The 17,977-nt window shown below is 44.5% G+C and overlaps 1 protein-coding gene across 4 annotated transcripts in view; it reads right to left on the reverse strand.

Moving 5' to 3' along the window:
• DIS3L2 (DIS3 like 3'-5' exoribonuclease 2) overlaps positions 1 to 17,977 on the reverse strand; it is a 393,028-nt gene that overhangs the window by 128,330 nt on the left and 246,721 nt on the right. For all 4 annotated transcript variants that reach the window (XM_072637426.1, XM_072637425.1, XM_072637427.1 and 1 more), the window contains 2 exons: positions 13,235 to 13,347; positions 5,391 to 5,498 (listed from right to left, as the gene is read on the reverse strand). In XM_072637426.1, the coding sequence (XP_072493527.1) occupies positions 5,391 to 5,498; positions 13,235 to 13,347 (221 nt within the window). The remainder of the gene's footprint in view (positions 1 to 5,390; positions 5,499 to 13,234; positions 13,348 to 17,977) is intronic.

Consider the following 17,977-nt stretch of genomic DNA (forward strand, 5'->3'; position numbering starts at 1 on the left):
ATGTCTATTTTAGTTCTCTCAGCCAAAAGCAGAGCAGCAGCAAATAAATTCTGGACTTAATGATGTCATCTTTTAACAAGGGAGTAAACCACTGAGGGGAAGCTCTATTCTGAATTTGATTTTCACCCAAAAGGAAGCGAAAGATGACAGTAACTTTGAGGAAAAGATATTACAGTCAATAATAGAGAAAACCAGGAAAACATCCTATTGAAGGGACGGTTAACAAACAGCTCCACTTTTTTTTAAATGGCCATGAGATTCTGCTGTGAGTTTTTGGTTGACTTTCTCCTTCAATCCTAAAGTTTGTCAAATGCACAGATACCTCAGTGGTTTCTCCCTCTAAATCACGCAGACCCCAGCCCAATCATGTTGCCAGTCCTGTGCAGCTGTTTTCCACACCTTCCCATCAATGCTCCATGGGCATCTTTCCAGTGCATTGGAGGCTTTCCTCCACAGTCAGCTGTCCAGCCACCATCCCTCACCTTCACCAGCCACTGATTCATCCCTTCTTTCAGTCTGACATTTCTCAGATGACACCCTTCACCCTTTTTATCCTGTTTACTTTCTTGTTCGTAATGTGCTGCAGCCAGCTGACCCTCAATACAAGCCTCTCTGATGCCCTCAAGTTCTCTGTTTTGGGAAGATGCTTAAGGTTCTTAAAGCACTGCATCATTTCCCAGCTGCAGCCTATGTTTGGCCCATTCATTCTGAGCCCGGGTCATCATGTGGGTACTGATAGACAACAGACATTCTTTGCCCACTTGTGGAGATTAGGGCTGGTCTCCCTGGAGTAATTGTGGCTCTCATTCAGAAGGCTCTGAGATGCTATGGGCATTGAGGCAAATGAGGCACCTGGAGAACCATATCTGAGACTAGGAATTGCTCTTTAAGTGGGACTCTGCACTGGATAACCCTAGAAGAGTGGGAACCATCTGGCAAAAATACATCTCCCTGTTTCATGCGTCATTTGGTATTAATCATCAAAGAGCCAACAAAGTCATCTTTATTGTATTATGGGGAAATTTTTCATACTTTGACATGTGTACGGGAAACACATTATTTGAGGACAATTTTTTTTTAATTTTTAAAATTATTTTATTTGTTTTCGGTGTTCTACAATCACTTCCATATATCTTAGATTTTTTCCTCCCCTCCTCCTTCTTTCCCCCTACCTCCCCACTCCCTCCCTGAGACAGCATACAATTTTATACAGGTTCTACACATACATTCCTATTAAATACATTTTTACCCTAGCCATGTTGCATAGAAGAATTAAAATGAATGGGAGAAATCATAAAACAAAACATAATACAAAAGAAAATGATCTGCTTCATTTTGAGATCCAGTTCCATAGTTCTTTCTCTGGATATGGAAGGCATTTTGCCTCAAGAGACCAATGAGAAATTTTTAGGTCCTTGCATTGCTGCGCAGGGCTAAGTCTACCAGAAAAATCGCTCGCACACTGTGGTTGTTGCTGTGTACAAAGTTCTCCTGCCTCTACTCCTTTCACTCAGCATCAGTCTATATATGTCTTTCCAGGCCTCTCTGAAGTCATCCTGTGCATCATTTCTTATAGCAAAATAGTATTCCATTATGTTCATATACCACAATTTATTCAGCCATTCCCTAATTGATGGGCATCCCCTTGATTTCCAGTTCTTGGCCACCGCAAAGAGAGATGCTATAAATATTTTTGCACATGTGGGACCCTTTCCCATTTTTATGATCTCTTGAGGATACAATCCTAGAAGTAGTATTGCTGGGTCAAAGGGTATGCACATTTTTGTAGCCCTTTGGGCACAGTTCCAAATCGCTCTGCAGAATGGTTGGATGAGCTCACAGCTCCACCAACAATGAGTTAGTGTTCCAACTCTCCCACATCTTTTCCAACATTTATCATCTTCCTGTTTTGTCATGTTAGCCAATCTGATAGGTGTGATGTGGTACCTCAGAGTTGTTTTGATTTGCATCTCTCTAATCAATAGTGATTTAGAGCATTTTTTCCTATGTCTATAGATAGCTTTAATTACTTCCTCTGAGAACTGCCTGTTCATATCCTGTGACCATTTATCAACTGGGGAATGACCTGTATTCTTGTACATTTGACTGAGTTCTCTATATATTTTAAAAATGAGGCCTTTATCACAGACACTAGTTGCAAAAATTCTTTCCCAGTTTTCTGCTTCCCTCCTAATCTTGCTTGCGTTGTGTTTGGCTGTACAAAAACTTTTCAATTTAATGTAATCAAAATTACCCATTTTGCACTTGATAATGTTTTCTATCTCTTGTTCGGTCAAAAATTTTGAGGACAGTTTTTAAGGCAGCATTTTGTTCTCCTGAATCAAATGCTTTTTAACACTCAACAAACAATAAATAAAGTGGGACCTTGCATTCTCCATGACTTTCAGTCAACTGAGTGAATGTAAAATACTGCCCACTGTAGATAAAAATTTGGGGAAGTCTACATAGGCTAAACAGAAATTGCCAATTTTCTCATCTTCCTTCACCAAGGGAATTCTCACTATGGATGTCAATGATTCCCACAAAATGTTGCATAGATAGGAAAGGAGCTATAAAAAGAAATTCTCAACATCCCCTTTCTGATCATATTTCTAGCAACGATAAAGATCAACATTTCCCTAATGTTTAGTATACTCTCCTTCAGATACCTTAAGTACTGATTCCAAACCCTCAAAACTCCTTCATCTACAGCAGAGCCCTTCTGTGGAAGACTTTCTCTGTCTTCTTCAGGATCATTACTCTCTCAGGCTACACATCTAGGTTTGGGACACTTGCTAATCAAACAGCATAGCCCAATCATCATTGAGGATGAGCTGATTACAGAAACCTTCACAGATCTTTTCCATTTTTTCCCTGTTTGCTATTCTCCTTCCAGTTTCATCCTGAAATGCCCTCAGGATGACCCCTCTTCACAGTCTCTTGCCAAGATTTCTTCCAGCCTGTTTTCCCTGTGCTACTCCTTGCTGTTTAATGAAGCAATGCTGTTTAGAACATTCCACCAGACTCCTCCATAAGATTTTACAAATAAGACGTTTGTGTCCTAAGCCAGTGTTGTCCTTGGCTTTCCTAGCTCCTGTTTGGCAAAGAGATCAAGTGTTTGCTGGCTGACACCACTTCTGGGCTCTTTTATTCTCCCCATCCCAGTAACTGATTTATATCAGTTAAACTTCTTAGGGTTAATTTGGACTGAGGCTTATAGCACCCTTCAATTCCCAGTTTTCAGTGTCAGTATGTTGCTTCAATAGAGCAAGACAGAATGGTTTTAATTGCATGTCACAGTTGTGTTTTTTTTTTTAATTTTTATTCTTTTCTACTAACTATGATCTTTTCTCTAACCAACTGGTGGTCATACTATAGGGACAGCCGGTATAGAAATGGTTCCTGTATCATTTCCTCACTGTTAACATTTAACCACTTTAACATTGGGTGTTATTTGATGCTTGCCACTTCCAGTGCCAGGACAGCTGGCGCAATGCACAGAGCACCAGGCCTGCAGTCAGGAAGACTTGTCTTCCTAAGTTCAAATCTGGCCTAGCTGGGTGACCCTGGGCAAGTCACTTCACACTGTTTGCCTCAGTTTCTTCATCTGTAAAATGAGTTGGAGAAGGAAATGGGAAACCCTTCCAGTAACTCTGCCAAGAAAACCTCAATTGGGGTCAGAGAGAGTCAGAGAGAACTGAAATGACTGAACAACAACAAACTTCCAGTGCCTGACCAATTATTCCCTTGAAATTTGTCTCATAACTTCTACTCCTGGTTTTAAGTACCTGTCCCTTCATGCAGCCCCTCCCCACCTTTTCTCCAGGTACTACCAAAGACCTTGAATACCACCAGGAACCAGAGGGCACCAGAGTGCACAGAGTACAAAGCCTGGAGTCAGAGAGCCCTGAGCAACAAACCAGCAAGTCACCTGATTTGTTTGTCTTAGTTTCCTCATCTGTAAAATGGTGATAACAGTGTCTACCTCCCAGGATTGCTGTGAAGATCAAATTATATTATGTTCATGAGACACTTTGCAAACCTTAAAGAGTGATCTGAATGCTATGACCATCATCAACATTATGATGCAATATGGTTATTCATATTCTTGGTGGTGGTGGCCAATCCTCCCTGCTCCACTGATGCAGTTGTAAAACAGGATTTTCAAGCCATCACCTCCCTGCTCAGAAACCCTCGGGGGCTGGGCCTATAGGAACCATCAGTTTCATTCCGGTCCTCTGGGTCCTTGGTTCCACCCTCCCTGTCCAGGAATATGTCGATTCTTCCTCTACACTAGCCTCTGAATATGCCAAACCCATTTCTATGTCTACACCTTTGTTCCACTTCTGTCTATCCAAGTTGGGCAGCTAGGTGGTACAGTGGTTAGAGCACCAGTGCAGGAGTCAGTTCAAATCTCACCTCAAACACTCAGACACTCACTAGCTGTGTGACCTTGGGCAAGTCACTTAACTCCAATTGCCTCATCCTGGGTCATCTCCAGTCATCCTGATGAATATCTGGTCACTGGATTCAGATGACTCTGGAGGAGAAGTGAGGCTGGTGACATGCACAGCCCTTCCTCACTCAAAACAAAGTCAAATACAAGTCATGTCATTATTTCTCTGATGGCATAATCTTCTTCGGCAATGAAGGGCGAACACACACACACTTGACTAGTCTATCCATGTCTCACTTCCTCCAGAAGCATTTCCAAATGTTGCTGCCCACCTCAACCTCCCCCTTTGCCGGCTCCCACAGCATAGACAGATTTACCAGAAGACCTAATGTCTAGCACAAATGTCTTCCTACCCTCCCCTCTAGGTTACCATCCCCAGCTCCTTCACCCATTCCTTGTCTTCCTGATCTCCCTCCTGCAATCTTGCTTCAGTTTGCCAATGTCCTTCCTAGAATATGGTGACCAACCTGAATAAAAAAGTCTCGTTGTGTATGTGCCCCCAGCAGAGAACAGCAAGTCTATCAGCAAGGTCAAGGGATGCCACAAGCTCTTCTGGCTGCCATGTTTGTGTTGTTTTCTAATTATTTATATATGTCAAACTTGTCTCTCTGCCAGACTCGAAGTGATTCCAAGGCATGGGTCAACATGGAATAAATGCCTACTATGTGCAAGGCATTGTGGCAGGTCATCAGGATACAAAAATAGTCCCTCCCTCAAGGAATGTACTTTCTACAGAATGTTATCAAAGGTACAAATGCAAATAAATGCGAAGCGTACAAAAATGAGAATGAAGTAATTTCAGGAGTTTGGAAGGAGGGGTCAGAAATAAATGCTGGGTGCACACACAAAGTGCCAGGCAAGCAGTGAATCTCTACTGCATCTGTCAGTTGAGCACAGGGGTTCCACCTATCTAGGAAGAAGGGAGGGTCCTTACCTTGCCTTCTGGGGTCAGCTTCCAGATGACAGAGAAGGTGAGCTTGTCAGTCATGGGGTTGAGGCTGCACAACTCCTCACAGAGCAGCCTGGGAAGCATAGGGATGACCTGTCCAGACAGAAAGCACAGGTCATTTCCATCCTTAGGGAGGACAGATGAGATATAAGGGTGAACGAAAACAAAGTTCAGTGCAGGACCATTTGCGCTGAGAAAAAGATCAAGGATGATGCTGCTCTCATGGGACACAAGGTGGCACAGTCAAAAGACCACTGGTTCTAGTGTGACAGGACCTGGGTTCAAATCCTGCTGCTGGTGCTCACAACCTCAGAGGGCCTCAGAGGTTCCCTCCAGCTATACATAGATCTAACCTGGGATCTCCTTTCTCAGAAACTTTGTGGGTAACTTCCCATATTTATCTGTGTCATTTTCAGGATCATTCCTGTCTGCACCAAATGGATCTGTGAAGGCTCCCAGCATTTATGAAGCACCTTCCTTGGGTCCCTGCCTTCAAGGCACTTCCATTCTTTTAGAAGAGATGGACAGGAATCTGTCCCACCCAGTTCAGTAGCAACAGAAAGATAGGGATTTGATGACTGTTCCCCAGGCAAGGGTGGGTCAGGAGTAACCCTGCAGCCCCAGGGCCTCATCTGAACTTCACATAGGCCCCAGACCCTTCACCAGGGAGAAACTGAGGCTGGCCAAGGGAAGGTGATTCGCCCTTAGGGGTTGTGCAGCTAGTAAAGTTCTAGGATCTGGTGCTAGGTGTCTCCTGGTGGAGTCCAGGCCTCTTTTTATTCTTCCATATTACTTTGCAGAAGGCAACTGAAGCTGAAGATTCTTGCCCCAAGAAAAAGGTCTTTTTGGGTCTTTTTGATCATTCTTGCATCTGAACAATCCACAAGAACTTAAGCACTATGCTATATGCAAATCCCTGAGCTGGAGCCAAATCTCTGTTGGGTAACTGAATGTTCCCCAATGTATCACACCCCATGCTGGCCTGAAACCCAAGGGTGACAATATGCTGTCCTGGGGTTGGGGGAGTCACTTTCCATAACAGGGCACAAGAGGCTGTATGTCCCCACTTCCTCACTAGCTTCTTTTCAATATCTGTCTAAATGAGGAGGTACAATCGCCCCACTGTATCTTTTAAACAGAGCTGACTCAATTAATGCTTCTGGCTGTCTTTGAAGCATCTCTGATTAAACAACAAAACAGTGTATTTAATAAACCCAAGGCCAGAGTCAGTGGGGGAATTTCAATCTGGGAAAGCTTTTGTGGGTCCCCTTGGTTTTGTCCGCAGCTTGTCAACCCCTGTTACTGTGCTCACTCTGGTGAGAGGTCCTCTAGCTCCCCCAAAGACAGCCATGGCAGGGTGCAGAGGCAGGCTGTGGGCTTACTTTGGGACAATGCCGCAGTCCAGCATTCCTCAGGAGCTCGATAAGCCACTTCCCCAATACAAACAGATGGACAATGGCTCACCCTCCCATAAATTACACCTCTGTTATTACGTGAGAGGGACCACGTAGCCTGGAAAGCCAAAGCCTGGGAATGCAAGTTAACAGAGTTGCTCTGACATCCATCCCAAGAGGACTTGGGTCTGTAAGTGCAGCTCAGAGGCTCAGGGCTCCAGTGAATTCTGGGAGTGCCCACAGGATGCCCGCCTCCCATGTGTTTTACCCTTTGACCCTCAGCTGACACCAAGGGGCTGACATGTCATCATCCTTCTTTGTAGCTCGGAGCAGCTGTCCTCGCTGCCTGGGCCTCACAGCCATCACTGGGGAACACATGTTTGGTTTGCCCAAAGAGGATGAAGACTAACCAGGCTCTGCTGAAAAGGGAAGGAGATCACTCAGTCATTAGATGGGGGTCTGGATCTGGGCTTGGTCACTCATCCCGGAATGATCTGTCCAGTTCTTTCTGCCCACTCCATATCTGTGACCACATCTTTCCTAGGACACTGAGCCTATTAGAACACAAGCTTGGTCACTGGGGAATTATAAATAACATTAATCACTGCCTTTTATAGATGACAACAACAACAAAGCTACTACAATTAATATCCCCATTGTACAGATGAAGAAACACCCTCGAAGAAAGTAAGGGATCTGTCTGTGGTTTTTAACACTTAGTCTGCATCAGGGGTAAATCTGAACCCAGGTCTTGCTGACCCATCAAGCTCTGCTCCCACTCATCCTATTTCTATGAAAACCAAACTCTTTATTAAGCAACCACAAACATCATTGCCAAAGACTGTTTAAAGACTTCACCAAGTCAAAATTTAGAAACATAAATGACTAGGTGTAATTTGTAACTCCTTTTCCTGACGCCATGGCACCAGGCCAGCATTCCAGTCCTGGAAGCACCACTGCCCTGTCTGGTGGTGTCCCCATCACACCCTGCATCTGGCCCGGCTCCAGTCATGCTCCATGTTACTGCTCCATCTTGGAGCCAGACAGCCAGCCACGTCTGGTCAACATTGTTCCTAGAAAGGATGTGTCTACCTACTGCCCCAGAGATGCCTTCACTATTTTTGTCCTCCTCTCGCCCCGCCTGCCACATCCATTGTCTTCCTTCTGAGAATGGGAGCCCCTTGAAGACAGACACTCTTCAATTTCCTATCTGTATCCTTAGCTCCTATCTGTATCCTATCTGGTACTTAGCCAGTGCTCATTCATCCTTAGAGTTCCCTTTTCTTCCCATCTTTTCCTAGTATGACTCAAGAGACAGAAACTTGGCCTTTCATTTATCTGTCAGACATGATGCCAAGCACCCAAGTCTCGCCATCCACTCAGGGCTGATTTTGCTACAAGTCTCACCAGCTTTCTCCATTGCTGTGGGTTAGAGCAATGATCCCATTCTCTTTCTTCCTCTGCCCTCCCCCAGGAAGAGAGAGAAACCTCCTTGTCAGCCTCTCCCCCATGCAGGACCCCCCTTCTTCTCTGCCAGGTGCAAGCTCAGGGGTCCGTCTCTAGGCACAGCCTGGCTCCCAATCCAGGGGAAAAGCTGGTCTCCTTGTCTCTTACTGAGAAGGGAGGCTCTTCCTGACCTCACTCCGAGCTCTCAAACCAGCCTCAGTGGGCACACCACGAGTGCCCCGCAAGAGAGAGTTTGAACACGGGTCTCATCACCAATCCACACTCATACGAGCAATATTTAAGTATTTAATAAGATTTTCGGCAGTGTCACTAAATTTTAGCAGCCCTACACAGCTGGGCAATCACTCTGTATTATGTGTCTGCAGGCCGCTAGGTGGCACCATGGTGCATGGAGCACCACACCTGGCATCAGAAAGACTCGTTCCTGAGTTCAAATCTTATCTCAAATATTTACTAGCTGGGCAAGTCACTTCACCCTTGGCCTCAGTTTCCTCACTTGTCAAGCGAGCTGGAGAAGGAAGCGGCCAACCACTGCAATATCTCTGCCATGAAAACCCAAATGAGGTCGCAGAGTCGGACATGACTGAAAAATAACTAAACAACAAAAAATCATGTGTCTGAACAAGTGCATCATTTCCAGCACATGTGTCTGTTCTTGTGTGAATAAAAGCACACATGAGTTGAGCTGGGAATGAAGTTTTCATTCAAAGTCACGTAAACAACAGTAAGATGAATTTTGCTTCTCTTTCTCATTTCAGATTGATGAGACTTTACCTGACACTGAAACATCCAGGCCAAAAACAGCATGAAACACTCCCCCCATCTTTGCACTTGGGCTCCTGAGATTGAAACTCATCAATATCCATCAGCCAATTCTCTCGAAGCCTGAAAACACTGGATGGAGCAGGATCAGCAGGATGAGCAGCTGGAATGAGAGCCATGCTCCCTCGGCCTCAGCTCACAGTCTCACTCGTGACCTTTTCTCTTGCACCTCCTTTTCAGGTACCTCGAGGGAGATGGGATTGCCCTCTCTTCCCTCCCCTGGCCTACAATGGCCATGGGGTCTTGTAGTATAAGTCAAAATAGTGACAAGCAAGCAATCAGCCTCAAAAATGGCCCTTTCCAGGCTCAGTGGTTTCCTTGGAAGTGCAGAGCCAAGAGATTTCCTGATAGACTCTGCTTGGTGGAAAGGGAAGAAAACAGTAAAGGGGGCTCTATGGGTACTTTCTTCTTTAGTGTTCTTTATAGGGCTGGGAAATAAATGGATCCAATCCAGGTGTTTGACAGCTGCTTCCAGGAAAGGGAAGATATGCTCATGAGATGACAGGCACTAACTTTCTAAGCTCTCAGGATTAAGGCTATTTGAGGAGACTGGAATAAGGTCAATCACTTGGGCAAATAAATACTTCTCAGGGCAGCTGCTGGAGCTACCAATAGAACTATAAAGTCTTAGATTAGCCTTAACCCTCCCCCCCCAAAAAAAACCCAAACTCAGAAACATGTGCTAAAGCCACAGCCAATGGGCTGGCCAAGTTCAGCAGCAGGCTAGCCAGTATATCCCTGTGACCAATGGGAAGGGCTACAGAGGAAAAGAGTCAGTCATGGAAACAGGAACAGAAAAGAACGCCAGACCCCCATAGTGTCTTAAGACTGCCTACAGATTTTAGAATAACCAAAGGCTCAGGATGGTAAGCCTTGGCTGACTCCTGTACCTTATCTGTGTAAACTCTAGGAAGAGATCAGACTTTTAGCCTGAGAGCTTGGTTGGGTTTTCCCCTTTCTCAGGGGTGGAGGACTCCAGAGTGTGAACAATAGGGTAGAATGAAGCAGTTTACCACTCACATATTGAATGACACTGAGAGGAAATGGTCAATTCATTTCCTAGCCAACATTTCTGTTTTAAGAGTTTTCTTTTTCATATCAACACTTCCATGAATTCAAATTTTGATCAACTCTGTTACCCAGCTTGACATTAACAAAATATCAACATCCTTGACTACTTGCTGCTGACAGAAGTGACCATCTTAACACTCTCTGGACTCCACATTCAGACCAATTTCCAGCCTCAATCTCTGATCTCCATTATAAAGCAACACCAATAAAATACTGTCGAGATTTATGGCCGACCTTTCCCTTGAGCTATTTCCCACCTAAAACAACACGAGTGCCTGAGCCAAGATAGAAAGTTTACAGTTAGGTTTCAGCTGTTTAGGTTTGCTCTTGCTTTTTAAACTTAATACACTCATTTTTAAAATTGACTTAGAAAAACTTCTGCAATAACAGAGTACCTCCCTCTCACTCATGGAAGACGGTCTTGAGAATTCCATAGGAACCCTTCTGACCTTCTTAGGTCAGAGCGGCAAGCCGGGATCCCACCTGGCTTTCCTTAAACCTCTCCCTTCCCCCACACTGATCTGAAGGGAAACAGTTTTCTAGGAGATGTTCATGGCCATCTTGTTTTAATTCTCCTCCTCTGCCCCCACCCAGTCTATCCTTTTAACCAGAAGGAATACATATTTCTCACCAGAAGCAAAATTTTCACAAAGGGACATTTAAACCTCAGCAAGAAGGATTTCAGATCCAAGATCATGTTCACTGTAAAAATGCTGGACCAGGGGGACCATTTCCCTTGTGCTGAGGCAAGAAGCTGACACTGTCACTGTCATTACCTCACGCCCCAGGAGGTTAGCAGCTAAGTTCTTGTGCCTGAGGGAGACCGAATCAAGGCCACAGATGGTAGGAGAGAAACCATAGCAGGGATACGGCAGGAGAAAACCCTCTTGCTCACACACATCAACAGGGTCACTAGGCACAAGAGGCTCTGGGTGGGAAAGGCTCAAAGCTCATGCCACACAAGAAAGCACTCTAGCTTTTCCCTGAAGTGGAAAAGCCATTTGCCCAGGTTCTAAAGCGAATCTTTGTAGGCATAGTTGAAAAAAAAAACAGCAGAAAAGTTCCTTGACCTTCTTCCAAGGAACAAAAGCAAGAGGACAAAAGATCAAAGCAGAGGTCCAAAGTTACCCAAATGCCCAGAGCTGGGCACAAGACCCTAGGGGAACTGAGCAGGTCGGCTGATGCTGAGGCCTTCTCTAGTTTCAGGGCCCCCACTTCTGAAGAAAAGAGCCCCTCTTCTCTAAGAGGGAATCTCACATTCATCCCATCTTACTATAAAATGAAAAAAAGAGGAGCCAGGAGGAAAAGAGAAAAACCATTCTAAAAATATAACAGCTTCTGTAATTCTCTTTTAGTATTCTAGGCTGAAGCTCAGAAAGCAGGGAATCAGACAACTGTCCCCAAAATTTCTCTAGCAATGAGAAAAATCCCAGAAATACAGGACCGGGCTGACAGTCACACATGCTTCAAGTTGTCTGGGGCTACAGAGGCAGACAATGATCCCTATCTTTCCCAGAATAGCGAATGTTATAACTGAAGGGACCTTTGGGGATAGCCAAATAGTTCAACCCTCTCCTTTTACAAAAGAGAAAAATGGAAGAAGCCAGAGAAGTAAGGTGGCAATATGCCTAGGGTGAGATGTGAGCAAGTCCAACCTGTGGCACCTTCTGCCCACATACAAGGGAACCCAGAAAGGTAACCCAAGATCTGGAAGTGGCTTCTAAGGAGAATCCTAACACCATGCTCCTGGCCTAGGAGACTGGCCTTTCTTAGATACATTAGGAAGGGGAAGGACATATTCATCCTTCAGTCCCTGAGGTTTTTCTAGAACCCCCCCAGACAAGGATGGCTGCAGCAGGGGAAAGGACATGCATACAGAACTGGAGAACCTGCATCAGAAGCCCAACTCTGTCCCTTCTTATGTGCATGACCTCCCTGCGCCTCAGTTTCTCCTCTGCCAAATGACCAATTGCACTTTTGATTTCCCTACAGCTCTCAGTCTCAGAAACTATGAACCTCTGATCCTCAGGTGTAAGGTTAATGTAATGTTAATGGTGGGTGGGGGAAGAGTTAAAAAATCTTCCCCACTCATTAACAGGCCTCAGACACTTTTGTTCATTTCTAATGAGGCATAGGGTCACAAAAGAGTATATATAATCTGAGGTGAGGTTTTGCTTTGGGGTTTATTTTTTGGAAGAAGGTTGGTGTGCCACATGAGACTCTGGGCAGCCGTTTTAAGAAGACCTTCCACCTTTGAACACCTAGATATTGGTGCTTCTCTCTCTGGTAACAATGTATGTATTGTCCACAGTCAGGCAGTGGGAAGCCATTCTGTTTCTGTTTGTAACTTATGCTTGGAATTTCTCTGAAGTTCAGGGGGCTGACTTTTTCCCCTTAACTAAGTGAATGATATACATGCTTGATTAAAGTAGATTGTTTAAACCCTCAAAAGTTGCTTTACTTTTAGAAAAGCAGATCTAAGAATCAGTACAGCAGGTCCTCCTGTGCATGCCTGGGTCCTTGCTGATACACCAGGGCAGACTTGCCACCAAACAGGGTCACAAACGCTTGGAAAAACACATCTGCTCACCCTTGACAGCTCCAGTGAGGGTCCCTTTTGGATAAATGGTCACTGACAATACAGTCAGACAGAAAGCAAACAATGCAAAGTCAAAGGTCAAGTGTGTCTGGAGGGTATTCTCCTTATGCCACATGTACAGCTTTGGCCAAGTTAAAACACTGCTACTGTTCCCAGTGTATTGGGCCTGGAGTCAGGAACACTCACCTTCCTGGGTCCAAATCCAGCTTCAGATACTTACTAGCTGGGTAACCCTGAGCAAGTCACTTCACCCTGTTTGCCTTAGTTTCCTCATCTGTCAAATGAGCTGAAGAAGGAAATGGCAAACTGCTCCCGTATCTCTGCCAAGAAAACCTAAAATGGGGTCACGGGGAGTCAGGTATGACTGAAACAACTGACCAGTAAGCTGCTCCCAAATGCAGCATCAAGTGAAGGGTCAAGAGGAAGAGGAAAACAATGAGAAAGCACCTTCACCCCAAACAGAGGTTGCCTCTTACCTTCTGCACCAGATAGACACTTGTAGCCCTCTCACTGGCCACTTCATCCAGAGCTGATCCTTCTGGGACAAAGTAACTGACATCGGCAATGTGAACGCCCACTTCAAAGTTCCCTGCAAAAGCACAAGATGATTAGAAGGGCAGAGCCAGAGTTCTCTCACTAGGCTCCCCTGACAGCCCCGGGCATTTTAAGGGGCCCTGCAGCAAGGTCAGCTATTTGGCAGAAAAAGGTCCAATTGACCAGGCTTGGCAATGAGCCAGAGTGAACCTGCCACGGCCACAGCAGAGGACAGTGGGACCATTCCTAGGAGGAAAGTCAAATGTCTTCATTTCTTTAACATGATCAGACCTGTTTCTACCACTTAGACTAAAATGAATAACTCCCATCTCATGACGCACAGACTCTTAGGTGACTGGTAAGTTACCCAGAAAGTTGCCAAGATCTAGAAATTCTGGCTTTGCCAAGCCCCTCAGAGGAATCCCACCTCCTCAGTGAGGCTGGCTCCCTTTCCTGGCTGCTCCTATCCCATCAGACTCTTGTGACTTCTCACCAGCTGGTTCCCTCTGCCTCTCCACTCTCCAGAATAAAATGGGATCAGGTCTTCTCAGCTTAACACTATTACTAACAGGGGCTGGCTGTTGGTTGATCAACACTCCAGCAGTGTCCATCATAAAGCCTTTCTTCCATGAACACCATCCAGGAGCAACCTGTCTCTCCTCTGGACTCTCACAGTACTTTGTTCTTGTCCTGGGGCACTGTCACATCCAATTGTCTTTGATGACAGTGAATTTGGACATGCCTCATCTTCCTAAAGACCAGCTTACTAAAGTAAGACAGTCTAGAGATATGGGGAGGGGAGGAGGAATGGAGGGGTTTCAGCCAAGATGGTGAAATAAAAGCAGGTACTTGCTACAGCTCTCCTCCCAAACTCAGCCAAATATCTGTAAAAAAATGACTCTAAACAAGTTCTAGAACTGCTGAATCCACAGAATGACAGCATGAAGCGAATCTCCAGCCCAAGACAGTCTGGAAGGTCAACAGGAAGCGTCTATCACACCAGGCTGGGAGCCATGCCCAGTGCAGCATGGGAGCTGAGCGCAGTCCAGTATGGGCTGTGCCAGCACAGACAGGACCTGAGTATGTGGGGGGAGGGGAGGAGAGGAGCCACTGAATCACTGGAACCTATGGCAGTTTCCAGCTTCACAAACCCAAATGCCAAGGACAGATTGGAAGGTCAGTGGAAAGAACATGTCGGACCTATGTGAGAGAGTGGAGTGGTCCAGCCTGAGCCCCAGGGTGGTGGAGGATGTGGGGGAGCCTGTAGCAGCTGCAGCTGTTTCTGGAGCTCTAGGCCCACAGATTGGGGGGAGATCAAGTGCCTGATAGTACACCCCTCCCCCACTCCCACTGGAAGCAGAGAACTACCTTGACAAAGAGCTCAATAATCAAGTAAATGGCTGGGGAAATGAATAAAAAAACAGAAAAAGAACCAGACTATAGACTCTTACTTTGGTGACAAGGAAGACCAAAATACACAAACAGAAGAAGACAACAAAGTCAAAGTTCCTACTTCCCAAGCCTCCGAGAAAAGTATGACTTGGTCTCAGGCCATGGAAGAGCTCAAAAAGGATTTTGAAAATTAAGTAAGAGAAGCAGAGCAAAAACTGGGAAGAGAAATGAGAGAGATGCAAGAAAATCATGAAAAAGAAGTCAACTGTTTGCTAAAGGAGATACAAAAATAATGAAGAAAATAACTTTAAAAAAAAGACTAACCCACATGGCAAAAAGAGATCCAAAAAGCCAACGAGGAGAAGAATGCCCTAAAAAGCAGAACTGGCCAGATGGAAAAGGAGGTCCAAACACTCAATGAAGAAAATAAATCCTTAAAGATTACAATGGAGCAGATGGAAGCTAATGAATTTATGAAAAATCAAGAAATTATAAAAGAAGACCAAAAGAATGAAAAAAGTAGCAGACAATGTGAAATATCTCATTGGAAAAAAAGCCTGGAAAATAGATCCAGGAGAGACGATTTAAAAATTAATGGATTACCTGAAAGCCATGATCAAAAAAAGATGCTAGACATCTTTCAGGAAATTATCAAGGAAAACTGCTCTGATATTCTAGAACCAGAGGGTAAAATAGATATTGAAAGTATTCAACAATCACCTCCTGAAGGAAAACTCCTTGGAATACTGTAGCCAAATCCATAGCTCCCAGGTAAAGAAGAAAATATTGCAAGCATCCAGAAAGAAACAATTCAGGTATTGTGGAAACACAATCATGTTAACACAAGATCTAGCAGCTTCTCCATGAAGGGATCAAAGAGCTTGAAATATGATATTCCAGAGGTCAAAGGAGCTAGGATTAAAACCAAGAATCACCTACCCAGAAAAACTGAGTATAATACTTCTGGGGAAAAATGGTCATTCAATGAAATAGACGATTTTCTAGCATTCTTGATGAAAACACCAGAGCTGAATAGAAAATCTGACTTTCAAACACAAGAATTAAGAAAAGCATGAAAAGGTAAACAGGAAAGAGAAATCATAAGGGACTTACTAAAGCTAAACTGTTTACATTCCTACATGAAAAGATATTTGTAATTCTTGAGACTCTTCTCAGTATTAAGGTAGTTGGAGGGATTATATATATATATATATATATATATATATATATATATATATATATATATATATATATATATATATATATATAGACAGAGGGCATAGGGTGAATTGAATACGAAGGGATGATATCTAAAAAAATAAAATTAAGGGGTGAGAGAGGAACATATTGGGAGAAGAAGAAGGAAAAATAGAATGGGATAAAGTATTTCTCACATAAAAGAGGCAAGAAAAAGCTTTTTCAATGGAGGGGAAGAAGGGGGAGGTAAGAGGGAAAGGGTGAACCTCACTCCCATTGAATTTGACTTAAGGAGGGAAGAACATGCATACTCAATTTGGTGTGAAAATATAATTTACATTACAGGAAAGTATCAGGGAAGGGGATATGCAGGGGGTGGAGGGATGATAGAAGGGAAGGTAAATGGAAGTAGGGGATAATTAGAAGTAAGCAATTTTGAGGAGGGACAGGGTCAAAAGAGAGAAGATAATAAATGGGGGGCAGAATAGGATGGAGGGAAATATAGTTAGTCTTTCATAACATGACTGTTAGAAGTATTTTGCATGATTTCACATGTGTAACCCGTATTGAATTGCTTGCCTTCTCAGTGGGGATGGGTGGGGAGAGAGGAATAGAGAGAAGTTGGAACTCAAGAGTTTTAAAAACAAATGTTAAAAATTGTTTTTACATGCAACTGGGGAATAAGACATACAGGCAATGGGGTATAGAAATCTATCTTGCCCTGTAAAAAAAATAGAAGGGGTGGGGATGAAAGAGGGGAGGGATGTGACATAACAGAGGGCTGACTGGGGGAAGGGGTAATCAGAATTGATGCTGTCTTGAGGTGGGTGAAGGGGAGAGATAGGGAGAAAATCTTGTGGAAGTGAATGTTGAAAACTAAAAATAAATTAATTTATTAAAAAAAAGATAGTCTTTCAGCTACCACTGAAAAAAAAACAGTTTGTCCTGGTGTCTGTAGCCTTGGTAGAGATGTGCCAAGAGCAGACAATCAAGTGGTACAAACTGGATATATCAAAAAAGCAGATTATTAAAGGTTCCCCTGAGGCCAAAGAACTCAGAGGTCAGGTTTCAAATGCAACCTATAGTTGGATGGAGATGGGCCTCCGGCCAGAGGGTGGCCACTCCCACCCACCCAATCCTCCACCCCACCCTCACCTCCCCCAACCCCCATGGGGCAATGCTTCTGGATACATAACTTCAACAGGTGGGTTCTCATCTCATTGGTGCTGATCACAATCCCTCTAAGATTTTATACATGCTAAGTGGAGCCTAAGGTGGGAGTTAGGGATCTGCTGCTGCTGAAAAACCCAGTTACCCTAGTAGAAAGAATCTTCTGAACCTACCATCAAGTGGCTGGGCTGGGCTGAGTCAGAAGTGACAAAGAGAGTCCAGCAGCAGCCCACAATGCACTCAGAGACCTCCCAAATGGAGGGGCTTGCCAGATCTCACACTTCCCAATGTCCAGCCTTCAGCATTCAGGGTCGCCTCTGTGTACACAGCGGAGTATCCATTCGGCCATCTAGCTACCCTATCTATGACGAGTGGATTCTATCATGACATCTGTTCCTCTCCCCATAGTGGCCAGTCTTACACCAACTTTAATGAGTAAGAGGAACCAAATAGGCCGCAGCCTTCTGAGTAAGCGCCTCAAAAGTCCGACAGGCCAATGATTCCAATATGGACTTTGATCCTTTTTACCCCAAAGTCTAACCCTGAAGCCACACTCCTATGGAGGTATTCATTTCTCTCAAGTCTTTCTGAGGCTACAAAGAAGAGGTTTCTGCAAAAAGCCCAGAAAACAAAAGCAGCGTTGTGGCCCAGCTGAATTCTGGCCCAACCCTGCTCCAGAAAGGACCATTCACCGAGGCATCAAGGTCAGCAGGCACAGATGGCTCAAGGCATCACCAGGCCAGCAAATCTGCCCCAGTGCAACCACAGAGCCAGTCGTGAGAAGCTCAGCCCCCACTCAGACATTACAAGTCTCTAAAGCCAGCACTGAGAAGATAAGATAGAACAGCTTCCTTTGAAGTCACTATTTTAATGTATTGACCTAAGAGATCCGTACTAAGGGAGAGGAAAGGGGGTCATTAAATCAC

This window comes from Notamacropus eugenii, chromosome 2, assembly GCF_028372415.1.
Source record: "Notamacropus eugenii isolate mMacEug1 chromosome 2, mMacEug1.pri_v2, whole genome shotgun sequence".
In the NCBI taxonomy this organism is placed as follows: Eukaryota; Metazoa; Chordata; class Mammalia; order Diprotodontia; family Macropodidae; genus Notamacropus; species Notamacropus eugenii.